The 24,232-nt window shown below is 38.4% G+C and overlaps 1 protein-coding gene across 2 annotated transcripts; it reads right to left on the reverse strand.

Moving 5' to 3' along the window:
- Window positions 1–432: 432 nt before the first annotated feature.
- ninl (ninein-like) lies at window positions 433–23,854 on the reverse strand. Of its 2 annotated transcripts, XM_066679137.1 has the most exons (29): window positions 23,720–23,854; window positions 23,497–23,570; window positions 22,183–22,388; window positions 21,975–22,071; window positions 20,589–20,788; window positions 17,180–17,246; window positions 15,453–15,643; window positions 14,696–14,851; window positions 13,476–13,643; window positions 12,208–12,344; window positions 11,791–11,931; window positions 10,888–11,062; window positions 10,440–10,550; window positions 10,234–10,323; window positions 9,025–9,172; window positions 8,841–8,900; window positions 8,635–8,756; window positions 7,259–7,617; window positions 4,665–6,278; window positions 4,091–4,195; window positions 3,652–3,721; window positions 3,275–3,559; window positions 2,973–3,086; window positions 2,738–2,884; window positions 2,470–2,619; window positions 1,899–2,024; window positions 1,608–1,817; window positions 756–869; window positions 433–643 (listed from the first exon to the last, which is right to left on the reverse strand). In XM_066679137.1, exons 3-29 carry the CDS (start codon window positions 22,363–22,365, stop codon window positions 452–454), a joined length of 5,532 nt encoding a protein of 1,843 aa, XP_066535234.1. In that variant the 5' UTR covers window positions 22,366–22,388; window positions 23,497–23,570; window positions 23,720–23,854; the 3' UTR covers window positions 433–451. The 2 variants fall into 2 exon arrangements, with proteins under 2 accessions (XP_066535234.1, XP_066535235.1); XM_066679138.1 differs by lacking the exons at window positions 4,665–6,278; window positions 23,720–23,854 and having other exon boundaries at window positions 23,497–23,695.
- Window positions 23,855–24,232: the final 378 nt, after the last annotated feature.

Consider the following 24,232-nt stretch of genomic DNA (forward strand, 5'->3'; position numbering starts at 1 on the left):
TTGAATACTGTGCTTTTGGTTGCTCTTGATTTGTCAAATATTTACCACCTTCTGTTGCCAATATATACCCTTAATTACTAAAAAAAAAAAAAAAAGGAAAACAAAATTACAATGTTGTGTACCATTTACAACTGGAACTTCAGAGTACTTCACTCATTCCACTAATACCATTCACATCCATGTTTGTCTCAGCAGAGACATAATAAAACTGCTATGTCCTTTTACTGCCACATTATTCTGTACATAATTGAAAATAGTGTTCTAGCAAGGACCCGTGCAGAAGAACCTGACAGTATTAAAAGTTGTAACTTTCAGAGTAGCTTGCATTATTTGTGCTTTTAAAAGTTTTACTGTGGATAAGGTGGTTCTTGGACTATGCATGAGCTCCGTAACAAAATGTATATTTCACAGCTGTTGTTTAAAAACAAGTGGTTTAAATAGTTACGCTTTTCTAAGCAGAAAGGGAAGCAGGGGCTATTTTGCGCAGGAGTTTGTTGAGAGTGATGACCTTCTCTTCCAAGAGAAAAGATTTCTTCTCTGCACTTTTCTGCCTCTGCTCTGTTACCTGCAGAGCCTTCATGAGCTGAGAGTTCTCAACATACAGGTCTTTCAGCAGCAGATCGGACTTGGTATTTTTAGCCAACTGAAGGAAGAAAGAACAGGCATTTAGCAAAGCAGTATGCCATTTAGTCTTTTTAGCATGGATTCAAGTCTATGATCAAATTATCAAATTAGTATTAACAGACAAGGCCCACCTGTTCTTTCAACTGATTGACTTTCTCCTGTAGCATTACACGCACACTCTTTAGCTTGGCTTCCACCTCATCCATTCGCTCCTGCATGTTCTCCATCACTTTCTCATATTGCTCCTGTTTAAAGAAAAAATGTTTCTCAGTTAATTCTGCATATCTTTCTATAATCAAGCCATTACAATGATACGTGAAAAAAACAGCACTTGGCACAAGGCAGAACACATGGGTGCTAGTCCATCACAGGGCCCTATACACCCACATCTAAAGACACTTTTTAATAGTCTATCTACCTACTAATGTTTGGAGGGGTTTGGACAGAGAGGAAGCCCCTGCAGACACAACAACACCACACCAAACTCCTCCCAAATAATCACACAAGGCAGGGTTTGAGTCCTCAATCTAAAAACCCTGAACCTGTATGTCAGCGACATTGTGTTGCACCGGCATACCACCCTTATATCAGACATAGTTAATATCCGCCTGGGCCGAGTTTGGGCTTCAATTTAATAAACTGTGGTACAGCAGAGGGCGGCATAGCAGGTAGCGTCACAGTTACACAGTTCCAGGGACCTGGAGGTTGTGGGTTTAAGTCCCGCTCCAGGTGACTTTGCGGTATTTGGTATTTGGGTTTCCTCCAATGGTCCAAAATACACACGTTGGTAGGTGGATTGGCGACTCAAAAGTGTCCGTAGGTGTGAGTGAATGTGTGTTGCCCTGTGAAGGACTGGTGTCTCTTCCAGGGATTGTTCCCACCTTGTGCCTGATTCCAGGTAGGCTCCAGACCCACTGCGACCCTGAACTGGATAAACTGTTACAGTCAATGAATTAATGAAATAAAAGGCACAGCAGACTTACCTGCTGAAGGTTGAGCTGATTGCTGGCTTGCCGGGCCTGAGTGTGGAGTTGCTCTTCCAGCTGTTGAGCTCTGGTCTGGTATTCAGTAAGCAGAGTGTTCAGGTGAGCAAGCTGCTCTCGGGTACCAGTACTGACCTGTTCCCGCAGTTGCTGGACTTCACGCACATGCTGAGCCTGACTCAGTGACAAATCAGTGTTCGCCCTTAAGGCCTACAGCAAAAGAAAAAAAATATATATATACACTCATTCAATAAGTGAAACATTAAACCTATATATTATATATAGCCATACCTGTTGTTCTGCTTGATGCTTGGCCGTCTCCAGGTCTGCCTGTTTAGACTTTAAGGTAAGGCATTCATGTTTTACCCTCTGAAGCTCCAACTGTTGTGTTTGCAGCTCAGACTCAGATGCTGCCACCTTCAAACAGATGAAACAAAACTTAATTTCCTGAACAGGACAATAGGGAACTACAGATAAAAATGGTTAAAGCTGAGCAAGTGGAGATGGAACAAAACCCAAGCACCCAGAGCAGAGCAAACCCACTACCTCCAGTCCCTGGAGCTCTGTGACTACAACACTACCTGCCGCCCAGGCCTGGTACAGTCTTACTGAAATAACCATGGAATTTTAATGATAAGACTTCATACAATACCAAGATAGATGCAGGTTTTGCACCGTTAGCACAGAAAACATGGTGTCCCTTTTCTTAAATGAGTAAGAGTTTCAAGCTAAATTTCTTGATGCAGTGGTAGACTCTTAAGAGACAAGTTATAGTGCTCCCATGCCCATGTGACTATATTTAATCACTGTAGCATAAGTTTCTTATGCACTGCCATCTGAGGTCAGAATATTTTTGTCTAACCTTGTTCAAAAGGTCGTCATTGTGCACTCGCACAATCTTCAGCTCTTCTTGCAGAACGCTGGTTGCTGTTTGTTCATGCATCTTGTGAATCTCCTGAAGCTGTTGCTTTTCTTTACAAAGCTCATGCAAATTTGCTTCAAGCTGCAGAACCTAGTAGTGAACACAAGGTGTGCAACTAGGGAAATTAATTGTGTCCTGAGTGCTGACTCTACAATCTCAAAATAATTTTAACAAGTTTTCCCAGCTTCCACTGGAGCTACAAACGCACCTTTTCTTGAGACTCTTCCAGCATTATGCGGTGTGCAGATACCTCCTGGATGTAAGCATTCTTTTCTTTGCTCATTGAATAAAGCTGAGTGTGAAGCTGTTCTGTCTGGGTTTCGAGAGTACTGATATGCCCCTGAAGCGTTTCTCGCTGTGAAATGAACATGGCTTGTTTTAGTACAAAAAGCTTGGCCAAAATGTTTTTTGAGGGTTATGGATTTCTTATCAAAGATTTTCACCTTCTTGTTCCTTTCCTCTGCTTCCTTTAACAATTCATCCTTTTCCTGCTGCAGTGACTGGTTTTTCAGAGTTAAACTGGTTAGAGCAGACTCGACTTCTGTCAAATGTTTAAGCTGTAATAAAAAACATTTTTAAAAGAACAGTATTAGATTGCCAGTGAAATCATTTAAGGTGCCTTACATTATCCATATACACAATATTTTAACACTGAATTCGGTGGCAAATACTTAATCAGATTTTCTCCCCTAATCACAAACATTATAAACATTTAAACATACACACACACACACACACACAGTACCTTCTCCTTTACTGCTTTTAATTCTATTTCCAGGTGTTCCTTTTCCGCTTGCTTGCTTGCCTGCAGATCGATTTTCTCTTTCTCTAGCCGACTGGATGTGTCCTGCAGTTGTTTGAAACTGGCAGCGACATCTTCCTGCTCTTGAGACACCTGTGCAAGTTTTTCAGTCAACATCTGCACTGCTCCTTGGTCAGAATGCAGACGAGAATTTAACTCTGCATTCTCATTGCTCAAATGCAGGTTCCGTGTACTCAGGTCCAGCACCACTTCTCGACACTTAGAGTTCTGTTTTATTTTTAGGGGACACACGATTTTACGGTTAGAAGAGAGTTTGTTCAAAAAATTATAAAGCTTGTGAGTTGAGGAAACAATCTTGCCTCTTTATGCAACTTCTCCACTTCCTCCTGAGCCCTTGTATGTTCTCTCTCCATCTCCTCAAGTTTCTTGCTGGGATGATAAATTATAAAGCAATTCAAATTGATAAATAAAAAGTTACACCATAAGGGAAAAAATGAAGTTGCTTCAGAATTAGCAGATATGCTTAAAATACATTTAACACTGAAATGATAGACTTGAACAACTTTTCAAAACAATGTTTAATCTATTCGTTGTAGTCCAGAAGAGTGCCAAAATGTCTGCATTTTATTGATTTTACCACATGATGAAATGGCTGTATATATTACATAACCCTAATGCTAATCCAAGTATATATAGTGTACATTTCAATATTGTGTGTTTTTTTCAGCTGTTACGTACATAACAAAAAATGCACATCTCCATCCCTACAGTGTCCTATAAAAAGGCAAAAAGGTGTACCTCTTTTTGTTGACCTCTTCTTCAAGCCTTGTCACATCCTGCTGTAAAACAGCTAGCCTATCTTTCAGTGCACTGTTTTCAGAATTAACCTCATCAAGTTGGGCTCTACAATTGGAAACAAAAAGTGTTTATAAAAAAGATTTTACCAGGCCATTTGATATTTTCCAATGTATTATTAAATATTAGCAGTGATATAACACACAGATTAGATATCTACTGGCAAAGATTAGTTGTGAGACTACGTAACACTGCAAACAATGTCAAAAAAGGTGTATTGACAGTCATACTGTCTTGAAATCATGCACAAAAATCAAGGCTTCAGTTAGTATGATGCAAGCGAAATGAAAACTCATTACTTGCTAAGAATATCTGAAAGATCAAAATGCAAGTGTGAAGAGTTAAATGCAAATTCATTCAATACACAATCAGATGAATACAGAATGGTGAGAAGTGCTTTTGAAACTATGTCATTCAACTCTGTTCACCCATGTCGGAGAAGCAAAACAGCGAACAAGGCGGATAGGATTAATCGTTTTTCATTCATTTTTCATCTACCACGCCGAGTGCCACAAACCTGTGTGGACTGGCTGGGTCCATCACTGTTTCCAGAGTCATGACCAGCCTCTCCATTTGCAGTAACTGCTCCTTCATTCGGTTTTTCTCCTGCTCAAATTCCTCCTGCACCCGCTGAGCTTCCATCTGGGAATCCATCAATGCTTGCTGCAGCTGATTGGTGCTGTTGTCTGCTTCTTCTCTCAGGGAGCACAGCTCCTTCTCCTTGTCCTCCACAAGGTTAGTTAAAAGTTTTACCTCACTGGAGAGTTGGTTGACATTCTGAATCAAGTCCATCTTCTGGCTTACTTCATTCCAGAGCAAATCCATCTCTTTGGCTTTGGCATCCAGCTGTGTCTCAAGTTCTTCTACCTTTTTGTCCCTGTGAAGTATCTCCAGTGTCAGCTCCTCAATGTCCTCCCTGAGCTTGCCTGACTCAGCCTCCATTTCCACAATCTGGGATGACAGCTGGTCAGAAAGACGGCAGTAAAGGGAATTCTCCTGGGAAAGCTGACTCTTCTCTTCTTGTTCCAGGGTCAGTAGCGTTTGAAGTTGAGCAGTCTTGCCATGCTCTTGGTTCAGGGTATTCTGTAAGTTGTGTGTCAACTCATTCAATTGGTCCCAATCTTCAGAAAGCCTTTGAACCTCTACCTGAAGGTCCTTTATTACAATGCCTTGACTTATCAGTTCCTCTGCAAGTCTGTCCCTGTGCATTTCCACAGAAACCAGCTCAGAAGCCTGTCTTGAGAGGTCGTCGTCTCTATTCTTCAGTGCTTCTTGTGTTTTCTCCAAGTTTTCTCTAAGCTGCTCGATTTCTTTTTCTTGTTCCTCAAGCCGTGTTTGCTGCTGGACAAATGCCGTTGATAGATGATTGCAATTTTCCTGCATTCTTTCTTTCTCTTTTTGCAGCATTTCTGATTCCATTCTCATACTCTCCAGCCCCTGTTCAAAGAAACTTAATTTTTCTAAAAGCTCTTGCTCCCTGGTTTTATCTGCTGCATGCCTTTCTTCAAGCTGAGACTGCTTGGAGAGTAGCTCTTCTTTGGTTTTCTCTACCCTTTGCCTGTCAAGAAGCTCCCGCTTTTTCTCTCTTTCCGAATTGAGCTTCTGCTCCAATTGTGACACTTTACTGAGCAGCTTTTGCTCTCTTTCCTTCTTAATGTCCATCTCCTGGTCTTTGGCATGCAGTTCAGATGTCAGATTTTGAATGAGGGCATCTTGGGCTTTCATTGAGATCGTGTTGTCTTCCAATTGGACACACATCTCTTCCAACTTCTCCTTCAGCTGTTTCTGTAGACTGAGCAAATCTTCATCAGCGTTAGACTTAATTTCAGCCTCAGACTGCATCCTGCAAATGCACTCCTTCAGTTTGCTGACCTCTGCCTGGTGCTTCTCTTCCAGTTTCTTCCTCTCTAGAGCAGCACTGCTGCAGATCTGAGCCTGTTCTTTTCCCAAATGCTCGACACTGAGAAGGCGTTCACGACGCAACTCCTTTTCCAGCTCCTGTATTCGAGCCTCCAAGGCACACATCTCCCTGTAGTGCTGCTCAGTTTGTTCCTGCAGCTTCTGCTGAAAACTGCACTGAACCTCACTGCACTCCGCCTTCATCTGAGATAACTGTTCCTCCATCTCCTCCCTAGTACACAGCAACATGCTTCATATTTTACATAATGTATGCACATCTATATCCATGGAAAAGCTGTCATGGTCTCCAAGGTAAAACACAAAGTGGCTATTTTAAATATTAAACGTAAACAAAATGTTTTACAATCTGCTTACTTAACCTTCAGCAAATTTAATCACTGATGTTTTGACTTATTTTTTTTCCATTTTAAACAACTCATGACAGCATGTCCTGACACAGTATTATCTGAAATTAAGTCTGAAACAAAAAAAAAAAAAAAAAAAAAAAAAAAAAAGAATACAAAACTGTACATATGAATATAATTATCTATTAAATTGTCATACAGTTGTATATCCTCAAAATGTAACATAAAAAACTGCATACATCCAGCTGTTCTGAATGTTCAGAACCATAAAAATTGACCTAGTCCAACTGAAAGACTGGAGATCATACATAAAGTAGTAAAATGTCCAGTTTAGTGCTTGCATGATCTTGTATGATTAACTGTATTATAGTACAGTATATGGGTCCTGTATTTTAATAATTATAAAAAGCTCCCAGATGCAGTTTTGCATAAAAGAAAATGCAGCAGAATTTTTGATGTATGTTTTTGCATTTATTTACCTACTGCAATTTGTTTATCGCAAATATATAAGGACAGAAATATTTACTCAGGATATTCATCCAAAAACACATTTACTATAGAAGGCTCTAATTTAATGAAGATGTTAAAAAAATAATATATATATCCACCACCAGTGATACTATGAATTTTCACTATGCTAAATATTTGGAAATAGTGATATTAGGACAAGGCATAAACACAGCACATTACACAACTGTTGAACTTAATGATTTGTTTCTGAGCTGTAAAACCATGCATGCAACCATGGCCCTTGAAAGTGGTAAAAATTATAAACTGAAATTTCATTCAACTTTGATTTACATTCAGCTAAAAATCCAGAGACCACAGAATATTAAGGTCGACTCACCGAACAAGCAGCACCTGCTGGTCCTTCTTCAGTTTCAGTTCTGCCTCTAGTTGGTCTTTCTCTGCAGTGAGGCGGTGTACAATATTGCTGATCTCGCGGGCATAGTTCTGCTCCAGTTCGGCCTGCTCCCTCTGAGCCCGCCGCTCTTGCTCAGGACCCCAGGCCATGCCCTCGCCCTTAACCCTTAATTCTCCCTCCAGCCGCTCCACTGTCTGACGCAGCTGCTCTAGCCTTTCCTCTGCCACAGCTTTCTGCTCCTCTAGCTCACTGATCTCCATCTTGTAGCTCTGTGCAATTTCTTTTCTCTCAATCTCCATGTTCTGCTTCATCAGCTCTATGGAGCGCTCATAGAAATTCACCTGCAAATAGGAAGCATCACACTTCAGGCCTCTCTGTATGTTGTACAGATTTGCAGAGAATTTTAGCAGTTAATGTTACAAACATATGGGTAGGCATGGGGCCCCAACCAAGTGTTCTTAGCTATGCAACATTCATTCATTCATTGTCTGCAACTGCTTATCTAGTTCAGGGTGAAGGTGGGTCTAGAGCCTACCCAGAGTCCCTGGGTGCAAGGCAGGAACAAACCTGACACATTTTCACACCTACGGACACTTTTGAATCGCCATTCCACCTACTAACGTGTGTTTTTGGACCGTGAGAGGAAAGCGGAGCACCCGGAGGAAACCCACGGAGACATGGGAAGAACACAGCAATGCAACATCCTTCTGTAAATGTTTTATTTTAAATGTACAAAGTTCATCCTTTGAAATGACTCAAACATTTCTAGACAAAGTAATTTGGGTCCATTTTAATTTTGTTTAATATGTATACAATTCAGCTTTTGAGATGTCTCTACAATAGTATTTCAGCTATGCAATAATTTTGATCATTAGACAATGCTACACTGAGGCAAAGTCATGATTATTTAGGCATGTCGTTTACATTTTTCTCAATAGTGGCCGCTATTAACTCCACAGCTAATTTAAAGAAGCATACACTGAACAGCCACAACCTTATAATTTCTTCAATCATTGTCCATTCTGAGAATGACCCACCACCCAAATCATACCTGCTCTGTATGCAGAGCAACAATATGGACTACTGACTGTAACTGTAGAACTACAAAAGTTCTCTTTTATTGTCAGTGGAGCTGAGAGAATGGACAGGGAATTTAGAAACAAGGAGGTGATCATAAAGTTATGGCTGATCGGTGTATATTATAGGTACCAAATATTTGTATTACCCTGACCACAGAGATTTGGCTTAAATAACTTTTTCTAAAATATGCTTAACAGTTTCTTCTTTCTCTGATTATATAGGTTAGGCTGTTTATAAAAGAATGTGTGAAATATATTATATCAATTAAAAATTTGTACCTTAGTCTCCAACTGGATCTTCAGATCCTGGACTTCCTGTTCATACCTCTCCTTCATCTGCTCCATGGCTAGCTCTGTCTCAATGCTTACAGTGGGGGCTATACTTTCCAAAGAACCCAACGCTGCAAACAAATAATGATCAATATTGTGTGAAACTTTTACGGCCTCAGTTGGATAAGACTAGTTTCATTGCAATAACGGCTTACCATTCTTGTCAGTACCTTTCCTGACCTGGGGAGATGTGACTTTTTTCATTTCTGGATCATCTGTAAGGAAGAGGAAGGAAGAGCAACTTGGTGAACGACTCACTAACTACTCATAGAAATCTGACAAATGTGAAAAAATATAAAACAGTAAATTATCATAAGACTCAGTTTGAGTTAAATTCACCAGAATCAGAATCTGTGGTCAATGCTCTGTGGGTGGACCAGGTGAGAGTGGAGAAGCCGTCCTTGGAACGTCTGCTTCTCTTTCCTAAGCAATGGCTCTTTAGTGCTTCTAGTTCTGACCTCAACTCGTCATTCCTGTCCTGCAACTCCTTTTACACACATACAGAATCAGTCATTGGTATGGTAACACCAGGCTGGTAACGAAACTAGCAATACTTCACAAACCTCCACAGAGGTCTGCAGCATTAGTTCACAAACAACTAAAAACATTACATATACTGGATCAAAACCTGTCCGCATAGTAAGAATTCCTAAAATATAATTTAAAAGCTTAGTATGAATAAAAGTTTACTTAATGTAACATTGCCACAAGACTGTAATCTGTAATATTTATGACCAATTCTTAAAGGATAAAAAAAAAAAAGTATATATATATATATATATATATATATATATATATATATATATATATATATTTGTATTTGTATAAATTAAATTACAGAGTTTGAAGTGATTCCATTCATGCAATGATTTCATATATAAAAAAAACAAAGCAAAGCAAACCAAAAGATCAAAACATTATTTTAGATATTTTATCATTAACTATGTACACTGGGGGCAGCACTGGCCTAAATTTAGTGAAGGATTAAATGCAGAGTGTCAGTTTCCCCAAGGGGATTAATTATCACTTCTACCTTATTTCACATAGTGTTCACAGTCATAACCTTGAGTAAAGTAAATACTGGCTTTATATGAACCCCAGAGAATACAGAGAATTATGCCTCACTTCACATACATATATATATAAATAGAAAACTGCTTTTAAATAAGTTGTGAAGAAATACTTAACACATGTTTTAAAAGGTTAATGTAACCTAAAGATTATTCCTACAGTTTGATCCATAGTGGATGATAAAGGTACCAGAATGTTCATTAGCATAGGGTTATGTATAAAAATCATTTGGCTCATTCTGACAGGGCTAACAATCACTGATTTTACAGCAGTAATAAACTTTATTGACAGAATAGTACTTCTGAGAACTTTTTTTAAGTCTAAAGAAATCTTTATTCAAATTTTAATTTCTCTTCTGTCCATGCAACAACATTAATGAATACATAAATAAATTAAAGAAAGCATATAGTCTATATAGCTGTATTGTATTTGTACCAACCAATGTGGTTGACATCACAACCTCAATTTCAGACTCACCCTGCACTGAAGTTCATATTCCTTCACGATCCCTGAGAGGCGCTCCTCCTGGTGTAGCAGTTCTGCACTGTTTGGATCTAAGCCACCATACTATCAAAAAAAGTAATAATAATTTTAATCACTCAGGACTTTTATTTGATGAAGAGTACATTTTCAACAAATGCAAATATTTAACAGGAACCACACACAAACAAAAATGTACTAACCTTGTCATGTAGCATGTGGTCTAAATCCTTCTTTAACTTAGAAACGGTGCTTTCTGATTCAGATAGCTTCTCCTTCAGAACACACATCTCCTCTTCCAAACGACTGTTCTCCTGTAACGTTAGATAAACCATTACTTAAACCTGACACCACACTGCTCACAGAAACATACACCACAACTCTGCCCACTGGCTTTCCTAAGTGATGTGTGTTCACACTGAACCAGAACATTATGCAAAAACATTCACTGAGAGCTTTAAAGCAATATCTGCAGAAAAAAGCCTTACACCGTGCATCTGTGGTTTAGTGGAAAATCAGTGAAATAATTCATCTTGATCTTCGTGTAAAGCAAGATTCTATCTCTCTGAAGGTTATACAGCATTTGTGTAAACACTAAGGCTTCAGGAGCAGGCCTATTGACCTCTGATAAACTGTAACTGCTGTGGTCACCTTAAGGGCAGTTCTGGCTTCTTCCTGCAAAATGGCTTCTTGGGCCTTCAAGAGATCCACCTCTTCTTTTAGCTTGGCTCTTTCTTTGTCCAGCTGCTGCAACAGAACCTCATTCTCTTGCTCTGTCTCACACCTCAGTGCAGTCAGCTTATCCCGGAAGTCCTGCTCCAAATCCCTGCACCATGCAGAGAGAAGAGGATATGTGTAATCTTATTTTAGTATAGCCCTTTTAAAGAAATTAAACTCTTAAATACAGAAGAGATTAAAATGTAACATATGGGCACAATATTTGACAGATTTTCCTGCTCCCCCTACATCAGGTTTGGGGGAGACTTCACCAACCCTGCCCCACTTCCTATCACGTACTTCCCAGTATGTTTGAAAAAAGATGCAGGCTGCTCCTTGTAAATTTATCAGCGTTTTATTACAGTTAAAGTGACCAAAGCACCAAACCTGAACACAGATGAAAGGGATAGTTCATATTCAAAATGAAGGGCAACACAAACCAAGCTGGGGTTATAAAAAAACAGAAGCACATATGGAACTGGTGCACTCCAAAATATAAAAACTATATAAATAACATTTTTTATTAATTATTATTATATTATATATTTTTTATATAATTAATTTATTTTTGTTTTAATAATAATTTATTATTTCTATAATAATAACAATAATAATAATAATTTAATAATGCATTTTTATTTAATTTTTTTGCCCATTTCTAAATCCCCCACTGCTGGGAAGGGTCTTTGACTACAAAATGTGTCAGAATGAAATCCAGAATGCGTTAAATATTATCAGGCTACATTGCAAAAATACATTTCATATAAAAGTCATACAGAATAACCAGGTGTAACATGAACCAAATATGTTAACACATTGATAAAGCAAGAATCTTACTTGATTTTGGACTCATTAAGTGACTCCATGGTGGCATGATGATCATCAATCTCTCTGACCAGCTGGAAGTTTCTACGGTCAGCCAAATCCAGGTCAGCCTTGGCCTTGTCTCTCTCTTGGCAAGCCTGATTTGCCAGCATTCTGTTTAAGGAACAAATAATACCATGAAGTATGATGTAGCTTTAATTAACTAGAAATTATAACTTATGCATACAAGGCAGACTTGCTATTTTACATGAGATGTGAAATAATTATTGTTTATATCAGGCAAATACTAGTTGAACCAAAAAAATAAAAAAATAAACCACTAGGTGGAGCCAAAACCCCTCATCTAAAATACAGTGTCCATTAATATTTAAAAACTGTATTGTTGAACATAACCTTGAAAATAGATTTGAGTATAAATTTAAAACCCACTGTAGGAACTGGATCTCGTCCTTGTAAGAGATGATGGCCGCCTGGTGGATGCCATTGCCGCTGACCAGCAGCTCATTGTCCAGGGCCAGAGTGAGCTCAGCAAGGCTCAGCCGCTCTTCCAAAGGAAAATCTAGAGTCTTCATGGATTTTTAGGAAAATTATGCATCAGAAGCAGACAATAAAGATTATGGAACAAAACACTTTTCTAAATCTTAAATAAATTTATCACATTGTGGCATATATTTAGCTGTTATAGAAACAGCATTATTTTTAAATAATAATTAGCCTTATTTTTAATATATAAACATAAACAATATTATGCCTTCTTATATAATATCAGTAGTGTTCCTGATGATCTTCAAAGACCTGAACAACTTGCCTAAATGGTCTTCATTCATTCCTTTTTTCCCCACAAAAATATTTAAGAGAGACAAAAACTGCAAGTATAATAATTAAATTAAAATAAGTGATTATGTGGGGTGAAACATCCACTTGCTGAAAGCTGACACTGTGATATAAATACCACTGTGAAAACAAAACTGAAATAAGCTCATCATCATCCTATAATTCATCCTATTAATGCAGTTTCTTTAATGCACTTCAAAAGCAGTTTACATTTGCAAACAGTGTTTATTGTGTTAAAGGCTGTGGGACAAGAAGCCAAATGATCATCTCTTGCTTATTCTGTCTATAAAGGTGAGATATCTAAACCCCACCAACCAGTTACTGAGCCTGTTATTGTAGCATATTTCTGTTATTGCAATTAGTTCAAATTCTTAGGATCTTTAAAGCTTTCTATTATGATAAACAATAAGCCATGACATAAACATACTTTCACAGAGGCACACTGCGGGGGAAAAAATGAAAAAAATTTAAAAAAGTGTTTTCTTAAGTTGAAACACAACACACCATAAGCACCAAATAAAAACATAAGGAAAAAAAATTAATTATATATTATATGCATAATATACACACACACACACCACCAAATCCAATTAAACAGGACTAATTATACTTTGTAATGAAACAAGCCTTTGGTTGGTGTTTTTATGCAATTTATCACACTCTGAGAATGATACTATATTTCCAGTAAACAGAAGTCTGATATTACTTCTTTAAAAATTAAGAGGGTTATAAAAGGAACTCATCAGAAGACTTTAAATCAGCAAAAAACATGCAAATAAAACTACTTTTAGCAATATCATAGCTTATACTTCTCAATGACATAAAGAAACTGCTTGCTATGTGAAATAGGACCCAGTTCAGACCTGTAAGATGTCCCTGCTGTTGTGAATTCCCTCCTCGTTCCATAAAGCGATGACTCTCTCTGGGCTAGTGCAGCCCGAGCCATCGTCCAGTCTGGTCAGTAGTCTCTGGCCCACAGTAGCTGACAGCAGAGAGGGTGAGGCTGAGCGCACCACTCGCTCCTCCAGAGCCTGAGAAAGCACAGAGAACGACATGAGAAACAGAAACTGCAGCAACACACTTTCACTGGTTTTACACAGAGAATAAAAACAGTGAAAAGAATAAATAAAAAAAAAAAGCAAGGTAAAACCCTTTTGATTATTCACTCCCACGCCTCCATCTAGCACTGGTCAATGTGAGTCTGGATAAAACCACAGAACCTCAGTCATGACTAATATTTCAGTCACAGAACTAATAATCCTTAGCTCTCTGGTGTTGTAACCTTTAAGCTGGCTTAGCCTAATTTCACATCAAGCAATACATTCATATTACATCAACACAGCCTGTGACTTACACTTTCATCTAATCTGCTCAACTGATATATACATTCTTTCTAGCTGTACAAATTACAACACATTAGAATGGTAAAATACGCTTTTTACCAGACAACGTAGACAACGACTAGAAAGACAATATCCTTTCCACAACAGCTTTTGTTATTTTAATCATATTAAGAGGATCACCTCAGGAGAGTTCAGACTGCTATCTCTAAAAGAGTCAATATTGTCTTTGAATCCCCAAGTTATTAATTTTAAGCTAGGTAAGAGCCCTGAAGCACAGTGCATTTTGCCTATATTCCACATTACTTTAGGTGTAATCTATTTCTTGTTACATTCAGAGGGGTGGAAAGCAGAGGAAGCTCCACCCTTCCAGTTAGCTTAATTGCTTCCAGCATGTGCTCACCTCAGTTAGCTGGACTAAAATTGGAGCTGTTTAAGCAGTACATTTGGCTGATAGGTAACTAATTAGCTGCCTCTGCTTTCTGCCTGACAGAAAAAAAACAGTGCTGAAACCTCACTATTTTCAGCTATGTGAAAATATGAGCTGATATCAAAGTGTAAATTCCTAGGCCTCCACTAGCACTAAACCTGAACAGTTAAACTATGCAGCCTACCTTCACTAATCCAAAGTAGAATAAAACTACATAAGGTGAATATCAAGCTGTTCAGTCAAGGTGTCATTAATATTTAAAAATCTCTGCACTGTTACATTGTTTAAGAACATTCATGCTGGGTCTGCTGACCTGTGAAGGGTTGCGCTGAGTGTTGGCTCGAACAGGAGTGGACGCAGCTGTGGGTGCAGGTAATTCTCTATGTCTGAACAGACCTCTCTGGAACTCACTCAAACTCACTTTTCCGTCCTGGTCCTTGTCCAGTTTTTGAAAGAGAGCATCTAATTCCTGCATAGTGTGACAATAAAATTTAAGATTTTCAGCTTTAAAAATTTGAATGTATACTGCGTAATCTATTCTCCTTAAAGTAGAATGCATACTTTATATATTTTTATTCTTACTATGGAATAGTAATCTGAACCAGAGCAGATTTTAATATGAATGATACTTTGGTCAATAATAGAAAAGAATGTCAAAGTTAGACAACTTGTTGCAGGATTGGTATTTAGATTAGTTTTTTCTTTTTTTTCTTATTAAATTTGATAAAAATACTCATGATTTCATATTCTCATATGTACAGTAAAAACTGGGGTACACGACTGCTAATGTTTACACTGGCTAGGGTCTAACCCTGAGCTAACTTTACTAAAGCATGTAAAATCTAAGGGAGGAGCACTTCACTCCCCACAAAAATGAATTGGAAGTGCCTTCTAAATCGGGATGTGGCTTTGAGGAAAAATTCCTTCAAGAGGTATTTTGCAGTCAAAGTAGCAGTGAAGGAAACAAATTCAATTTCTATATCAGTCTAAAGAGATAAACATGCATTTTCAAGAGTGTTTTCAGTGTCATCCAAGATTTTCAAAGTGCTTTTTTTCTGTAATTATTGTACCTCAGAATGTAGATCTTTGAGCCCAATGTGGTCACAGACCAGTGATAACTCCTGTCTGTTCAGTGATCCACAAGAACCAACCCCCAGCTCCTCCCATACCGCCTTCACCTGCCCATCCGTCACATCCTGGCATAGACCTGCGGACTGCTTAGGATTTCCTGAGCTGTCTGGCTTCCAACGTTTTAACTGACCTGCAGCAAACAGAACAAGTTTAGAAGATTTGAGATTTATATCTAGTCTTGTAGACATGGATTAGTTCAAGTCTAGGATTAAATTGTATCTTAAATGGTGTTTCACCACAGAAAAATATACATGTTTTTCATAGATTTAATATATACACAAGGATCCAGCCCATAAAGAGAAGCGTCAGCAGCTGCAGTACAGCCCAGTGTACATGCAAGTGTTTGAGAACTTTTTATATTTGAACAGAGACACAAAACAAAATCAGACATTTTCAAATTGCTCAAACATATTGTGATAAAACTAATATTAGAGTTTGAATTACAAAGAAGAACATTTGGGAAGCTGTGTAACAAACAAATAAAAACAGAATGCAATGATGATTTAAACACTCTACTTAATTCAATACAATACAAAGACAATATTTTAGATGTGGAAACTGAGAAAATATGATGTTTTGAAAAATATGCCAATTTTAAATTTGATGCCAACCACAAGTTTCAAAGAAGTAGGAATAGGGCAACAACAGCCTGGCAAATTTGTGTAATGCTACAAAATACAAATGAGGTTAACTGGCAAAAGGTCAGTGACATGACTGTGTTTAAAAGAATATCTTAGAGAAGCCAAGTCTTTTAGAAGTAAAGATGAGGAGGGATTCACCCCTCTGTGAGTGCAACAATTTAAGAATTACATTTCTTAAATTAAAATAGTAAAGACCTAGGAAATTTCATCATTCCCTTAAATCTTAATATGCAAATAAATAAATAATGCCAAAACCCAGTATTGGCTGGCTGTGGTCTTCAGGCCCTAATGTGGCACAGAATTAAAAACAGACAAAATTCTATAGTGGAAATCATGGGGGCGACATGGTGGTGCAGCATGTAGTGTCGCAGTCTCACAAGGACCTGGAGGTTGTGAGTTCAAGGCCCGCTACGGGTGACTGTAAGGAGTTCTCCCTGTGTCCATGTGGGTTTCCTCCAGATGCTCTGGTTTTGTCCCACAGTTTAAAAAAAAAAAAAAAACACGTTGGTAGGTGGACTGGTGACTCAAAAGCGTCCATAGGTGTGAGTGAATGTATGTGTGTGTTGCCCTGTCAAGGACTGGCGCCCCCTCCAGGGTGTGTTCCCGCCTTGTGCCAAATTATTCCGGGTAGGCTCTGGACTCACCGCGACCCTGAATTGGATTAGTGGTTACAGACAATGAATGAATGAAATCACTGCATGGGCTCAGAAACACTGCCCAAAACCAGTGCTCATCACTGTATCCACAAATGCAAATTATAACTCCATGAAACGAAGGAACTATATACAACCATATACAAACTCAGATGAAGTCATATAGCAAGCAATACTGAGAAAACATTTCACTTCGAAAACTACAGCAATTTGTCTCCTCCGTTCCCAAACATTTACAAGGCGCAAGGTCAGTCCATCGGAGGGCAGCACACTTACACCTACAGTATAATATTATGATAATTATCAAATATTATCATCATGCAGACTTATAAAGACTATATAAACTAATTGAGACCTAAAACTAACAATTACCTTGAGCTTCAAAAGAATGTTGAATAGACTCCTTGTTGGTCCCTGTGTCTTCATCAGACTTCAGACTCTGAAAGAGATACAAGATAAAAAAAGTTACTTATTCATTCACTACTATGAAATTATTATAAATATTTTCCCTGCTGTGTCAATAAATATTTGTTTTTGATGAACACTGGATTTTTATTTGGATCTTTAGAATGATAAGATTGTGTGTGTCTATAAAAGTGAGAAAGCGTGCACTGACATGAGCTACCACAGGAATGATAGCAGAGTGAACAATGACCATAAAGAATTCCAAGCCACCATCATTACTTGTGCTGCAATGAGCATGAACAACTGGTAGACTGTGGCTCCAAACTCTAGAGTGAGGTGGCATTTCTCTAGTGCAAACAGCCCTTACAGCCTCACACTAAGGGGCTTATTGCTTCATTCCTGAGTATGGCTTCAGCTCTAACGACACATTATCGGTTATATAAGGAAGTGTCCCCTGTGTTGGCCAACAATTACTTAACAGCTCTACCAACAAGCTTGATTTTGATTAACATCATGTGCACTAGAAAATATCCTGAGGAAAAAGTATCTACTGTTGCGACATAAAACGTTTTAAATATTTAATCTTAATTCAAACTATTTTTTGTTTTTCTTTCTTTTAGATATCTTTCTTTAGTTTACTTAAATTCAATTCATGAAAACAATTCACATTGTGCTGTGAAGTAAACATTGCGATGTGAAAGCCAACACCTGTGGAAAATAACTGCAGTCAGTTAAGTCATGGTTTGGTGATTATGCAATAATTGTGATCCATCTAAAGAAAAAAAAAGAAAAAAATAATAAGCAACTAATCAGAGAGGATAGAACACAGTTATCACATCATCTTTGATAGACATGAATCACCTCCAGCAACAAGTGATCAAACACGGGCTGCTGAAATGGGACAGTCACAATCAATTTCCATCAGCTTTAGATATTGAACAATGTTGCATAACTCCTCACAAACAGCTTTTCAACCAAGAGCACAGAGCACTCTGTGTCTTTAGTCTATTGTTTATTAACATTCTCTCTTTCACTCTCTCACATCTCCCTTCTCCCTCTCTATTTTACCCTCTACTGCTTCTCTGTTTTCCTAATTTTTTGAGTATTACTCTTTGTCCTTATATAATTTGAAGGAAGAAACTGATGCAATTAACATTGATTTATTACTTTGACTTAATAATGTCTGCATTAATAAGTTATTTTCTTTCTCCTGTAAATGTACCCAAGTTTTCTTCTGACAGCAATAATGTGTGGGTGGCTTTAATGTTGCCATCCTGGTAGACAGGAGTTGGATGTGTAGTAACATAACGTGGCATACTTTTATGCATTAAAAATATGTTATGCAATGTGATGTTAAATGCTACAAAGGTCAGTGTAAAATATTTATCATTGAGAGCTCAATTATTTATATAACAAGATATGCTGCTGCTATGAACATTCCAGTAGAATGTGAAATCTGTCATCATGGCCACAGCAGCAATGACCCCCATCTCCCCACAGCAATTGACTCCAATATCTTTGCCCATTTAGCATGTTTCTCTCAATCCCTTACATCATTAAATAACACAACACAACTTATATTCAGTTTAAAGCCTCTGGAAATTGTACAGAAAGATTCTGTGTAGGCTTACAGCTCTTTATATAATGGTTAAACCATTGGACATTTAAAGTATTTAAAAGAGCTTACTGGCTGAGGAGAGTGGGGGTTGCTCTAAATGTTGTAGAGTAACATATAGAATGACTGGCTTTGCAGTCTCTTATACCTACAAAAATGGCTTAAAATCCATGTAATCTCTTTGAGCCGTTGGAATAGCATTTGCTGACTAGGTTACATAAAAGCCCTAAATATTTCAGACTGAAGAGTGTGTGCAAGCAAGCGAGAAAATCTGGTATGCAACTATGTGTTTCTAAATCAAGAGAAGAAGCAGAAGACCCAATTACAGCAAAAACCCTGCTCTTGGCTGCAGGCTGTCCAGTGTAACACTGGCTACTTCTACTTCACCCTCGTCTCCACCCAGACCGACTAAACAGGACCTTTAATCCCAGTTAAACACATACAGCCAAATCACTACAACTGACAATCAGCCATACAGGCACTAAAATACACTGCCACAAATGGAGTCTGTCATACTGTTTTATAAACATGGGGCAAAATGAGTCCGTTGCCAACTCATGGCAGGAGGTTTGAGAGATCATGATGTTTCCACAAGTAACCTAACGACCACTGTTGAGCTAATAAATGGTCTCTTAACACCCTGAACAAGACATCCTGCAAAGATGTGTTTTCCTTCCCCTTCAAACAGTGGCATGAATGGATTTCAAACAACGATTCTGCTACAATAAATGAGTAGAAGTTGCAAGCAGAAAAGGGTCCTTTTACTTTAGTGTTGGGGCAGTTTAATGCCTCATTTGAAAGTGACAAAAACCCAAACAAGATCTACATCACAGAGCAATCAATGGTTTCCACCAACACTGACTGGCTGGTATACACAGTGATAGGTGAGAGTAAATAAGATATTCAAGACAAAACAAACACCCAGACATATGCTTAAGGCACAGACAGTCAGGCTGCACCACAGGTACGCAACAAATACTACATTGTTCCCTGAAAAATATCATGTGATGATTACTAAAATAATTAAATAAAACAGCCACAAGTATAAGACACAATAAATGCTCTATTTAACGAGTTCTTCTGAAGTGCAGGAAGAAAGTGGAAAAGTCACTTGAATCAATCTTTGATCCCCAGCCAATAGTAACAGTGAGAACTGGTGAAGGTGGGGGTGCAGAAAAAGGCAACCACACGCACATTCCACGCTGCCGCACTTCCTGAGTAGAGAGCAGCTGGGCTCACACTCAGTTGGATTTGCACTCAGCAAGTGGCTCAGGTAGTCTATGCAATGTAACTATAAACACCACTAAAAGCAACACTGACTGAGGGCCAACATAAGCTCTGGCTTTAAGGTGTTCTCAAAACTTGAATCCTACATATTGTCACTGTCCAAATGAAATCGTGTATCTTCAAAATAGTAACTTTATAAGAAAAGGAAAAAACCTTCTTAAACTTCATTAGAAGTCAATGTAAAAAGATTGGGAAAAAAGTTATTTTGGCGCATTTCTATTGGTTTTTTCATCATGAAATTTTCACACAATGCGATGGACAGTTGCTGTGCTCAAATGATGTTGTAAACTAAATGAAGATACACATTTGTGTTTGGACAGCAAAGATATAAAGGCCCATGCAGTAACATATGTTTTAGCAAAATACTCACAAAATATGTCTTTTCGTTTTTGTCAGTGATTTTGTCTATTACATATAAAGCTTTTGCCCTGAACCCAGCTTTGTAAAGATTGTGAGCCTATATGTGATTCTTACCTCTACGCTCTCTAATGAGGTGGAGCGTCTAAGCTTCGCCCTCCTCAGACCTGTAGCAGGAGTCTCATCATGCTCAGCCCCAAATGGAATTGAGTCTTCAGAGTCTGCTGTCAGCCCTGTGGCTGTCTTGTCAGGCCGTGACCTACGTCCATAGCGTTTGGTCCCCTTCACAAACTTTGGCTTTACCTCCTCCGGAACTGCTAGGGGCAGACGGAAACATCAGTGATTAGGATAAACAAACAAAGTAAACAAGCAAGAGAAAATGAAACTAAATTTTTGCAACATGAAGTGGGTTTTTTTCTTGCCAACAAAATAAACCCACACACATTGAAAATCTCTTTCAAGCTCATTCTGAGTGCAGCCATGCCTTATGAGATGAGAACTGTATTTTAAAGGAAATTAAACCCTGAAGGAACCATATCAAATCCCATGACTGCTGCACCATCTGTCTTCCATTACAGGTCTCTTTATCAAAAGTTTAGACAGCATCGGGAACTATAACAAATATGTAAAATACATATAATTACAGAAAACATTTAATATAATATTTAGTCCACTTCCACATAGAACTGCAAACTCACAGTAAAAATATTTGAAGCAAACACAGGAATCTGAATCTTAGTTCCAGCATTTACATTCCCCACCCAAATCAAAGCATACTTCTGCTAAGTAGTCATTACAGCCACTCAGCAGATGCAAACTGTGTTTCAAAATGCTTCTTTCAATGAACAATTACAATAAACCTTTACATAAAATTACACAAGTAATAAAGTTTACATAAAGGTGTCAGACATGCATCTGCTACCTAAAATACAGGACTAACCCATAGGGCTGCACAATACATTGTTATCCATATTAAAATATCAGCATTTGCAATGCATATATTGCAGAAGGATGCAATATCCAAACAAGTCTTTTGACCAATTACTGAATGTGTAATTTTTTTTTTTTTGTTGCAAGCATCTGGACCAATCACAGGTGTTTCTGTAGGTTTAGGTTGGAATACCATAACTCTTTAGTGTAAATTCAACACAGACCCAGATGAGATTGATGAACTTGAAAAAAAATGTAATTAACCGAGACATAATTGCATTTATCAACCCTTTAACTCTGAAAAAGCAAGGCTGATAAATGTATAAAGTGCAAATTAATCTAGCCAGGCTACTGTAGTATCGGCTCTCTGTGATAAGATAATGACCCTGGCCTTCCTAAAGAAACATTCATTAGTCTAGTGCTTTATTTTTCTTAACCACAACTTATGATATGAACACACAGTTTCACTCCATTTTATAAAAAAAACTAGAGATAGCTTTAGATCTGTGGAACATAAGGAAATTTGAAAGAAGCTAAACTATGCACATCTAGCTGCTGTAATGATTTGCATACCTGGTTCAAGGTAGCTGCTTTCCTCTTCAGATGTAGAAATGTCCAAAGATCTGGACAGCACAGCCACAAATCCTTCCTTGAATTCTTCAAAATGTACCTGTATTACAAACAGGACAATACTAATATATACACACAGCAGCACATACACTTGTAACATAAAGCTAACAAAAGAAAGATATTTCTTTAATTTTGTCTACATAAAACCTACCCTTGCATAATGCTGTGGTCCTAAAAGTGTGTCTAAAAGTAGTGGGAGGTGGGCATCTAAACTCAGTTTATGGCACAGCACAGTGAGTTCCTCTTTGTCCAGGTAACCAGTGCCTGTGGTATCGCAGCTATCAAACTCCTCTTTTAGCTGAGCCACATAACGGTTCTGCTCTTCTTCATCCATCCCACCACATACTGCAGAACTAGCTTGAAAAATAAGAGAGAATAGCAGAGATGAGCATATGAACAAAAGGCATCGAACATATATTGGCTGGGTCTAGCAGCAACTCAGTCAGCAGTCATAGCATGTGAATCTCTGTTTATTGCTTAATTTTACAGATCTTTTGTCCCTGTTCAAGCAGGAGCAAATATGTACATTACTTGTTTATCATTTACTGTAAAGTGAAAATAAAACTTTTAACACTGTCAACCTATCTGTGTTTTGTTTTTGTTTATACTATATGATGTATGATGCAAGAGAAAAACTGGTCAACACCATGGCTGAAAATCTTTACTTTAAACCTGCAGTATTCCAAACATCGTCTCAAATAAGCAGATTCAGGCAGCCAGGGTTCCTTATGTAACAAACTTAAGAGGAGATACCTATGAAAGCATAGGTGTATAGTTATAAGCCACTTTTATGTTTCTCTCTCTCGCAAAAAAAAATCTTAATGTGCTATTTTGATTAACAAAGTGGAGTTTTATTTAATTGAAGTCCTGGTCCACAAGGCTTGTTGAATAATAATAATAATAATAATAATAATAATAATAATAATAATAATACACACACTAATATATATATATATATAAACTGTTTGATGTTTTGAATCTTATGTGGAAAATGTATACACGCACACGGAGCTGATCTTTAACATTAGTGTGTGTGTGTGTGTGTGTGTGTGAGAGAGAGTGTGCGTATGTGAGAGAGAGAGAGAGAGAGAGAGAGAGAGAGAGAGAGAAAGAGAGAGAGAGATCAAAATTATATCAGTAAAAATGGTAGTTTTAGCGTCACAATAATCACTGAAAGGCAAAAAGTGCAAACTTTGAATCTGCTTTACGGTTTATTTACACTAGTATTAGGGCAGTTTCCATTGCTGCGCGCTGAACGCTTCACCATGGGAACGGAGAGAGTCTACGGAGAAACAAAAGGTTCAGCAACACAGAGGAGGAACTCCGTACTCTAAGCGCTCAGGGTCGAGGCTTTATACACTCCCACAGAAAAGAGTAGCAGTGGCGGGCGTACGAGTGGGCGAACATATCTGGAGGAGAAAATATGCAGACGTATGAACAATGGTGAAATGTGTGTCGGGCTTACCGCTTTAACTGCACTCCGCCGCCGCCACTCCGGAGAATAGTCCCCTGGATATCAGTCTAAACATTCATGGCTCACTGTACACAACGAAGAACTAAAAAAGTGACGTTTCACAGAAACACTGAGACCCATTAACTCCACCAAAGTGAGCAGAATAGCGGACAGCAACGGGTCGGACAGTAAGCTGAAGTAGCTGGTACGGGGAGGTACTTAAAGTAATTCTTACCGCTTGTTCAGTGATGCTCCGGCTCTACAACGAGGCGGAGAAACTGATATTTTGCAGCCCCTACCGGTCAGGAGGGGCAATTATAGAGAACAGTTGAGACGCGCGACAGTCTCCAGCTCTACTAGATACCAATACCATCCATCCATTATCTGTAACCGCTTATCCAATTTTAGGGTCGCGGGGGGTCCAGAGCCTACCTGGAATCATTGGGCGCAAGGCAGGAACACGCCCTGGAGGGGGTACCAGTCCTTCACAGGGTGACACACACTCACACATATGGACACTTCTGAGTCGCCAATCCACCTACCAACGTGTGTTTTTGAATCGTGGGAGGAAACCGGAGCACCCGGAGGAAACCCACGCGGACACAGGGAGAACACACCAAACTCCTCACAGACAGTCACCTGGAAAAGGACTTGAACCCACAACCTCCAGGTCCCTGGAGCTGTGTGACTTTGACACTATTCAGTTCTCTAATAATATACTATGCGTTTTTTGTTTTCTTTTTTCTCT

The sequence above is a fragment of the Hoplias malabaricus genome, chromosome 8 (genome assembly GCF_029633855.1).
Source record: "Hoplias malabaricus isolate fHopMal1 chromosome 8, fHopMal1.hap1, whole genome shotgun sequence".
NCBI classification, from domain to species: domain Eukaryota; kingdom Metazoa; phylum Chordata; class Actinopteri; order Characiformes; family Erythrinidae; genus Hoplias; species Hoplias malabaricus.

What these genes read in the sequence shown, in the direction of transcription:
- ninl (XM_066679137.1), bottom strand. Translation starts at nt 22,365, where the DNA reads ATGGATGAAGAAGAGCAGAACCGTTATGTGGCTCAGCTAAAAGAGGAG. An exon ending in CTTAATGAGTCCAAAATCAA is followed by an intron (nt 11,063 to 11,790) that starts GTAAGATTCTTG and finishes TGCATGGTGCAG; the next exon opens with GGATTTGGAGCAGGACTTCC. An exon ending in TGGAGAAGTTGCATAAAGAG is followed by an intron (nt 3,560 to 3,651) that starts GCAAGATTGTTT and finishes AAAATAAAACAG; the next exon opens with AACTCTAAGTGTCGAGAAGT.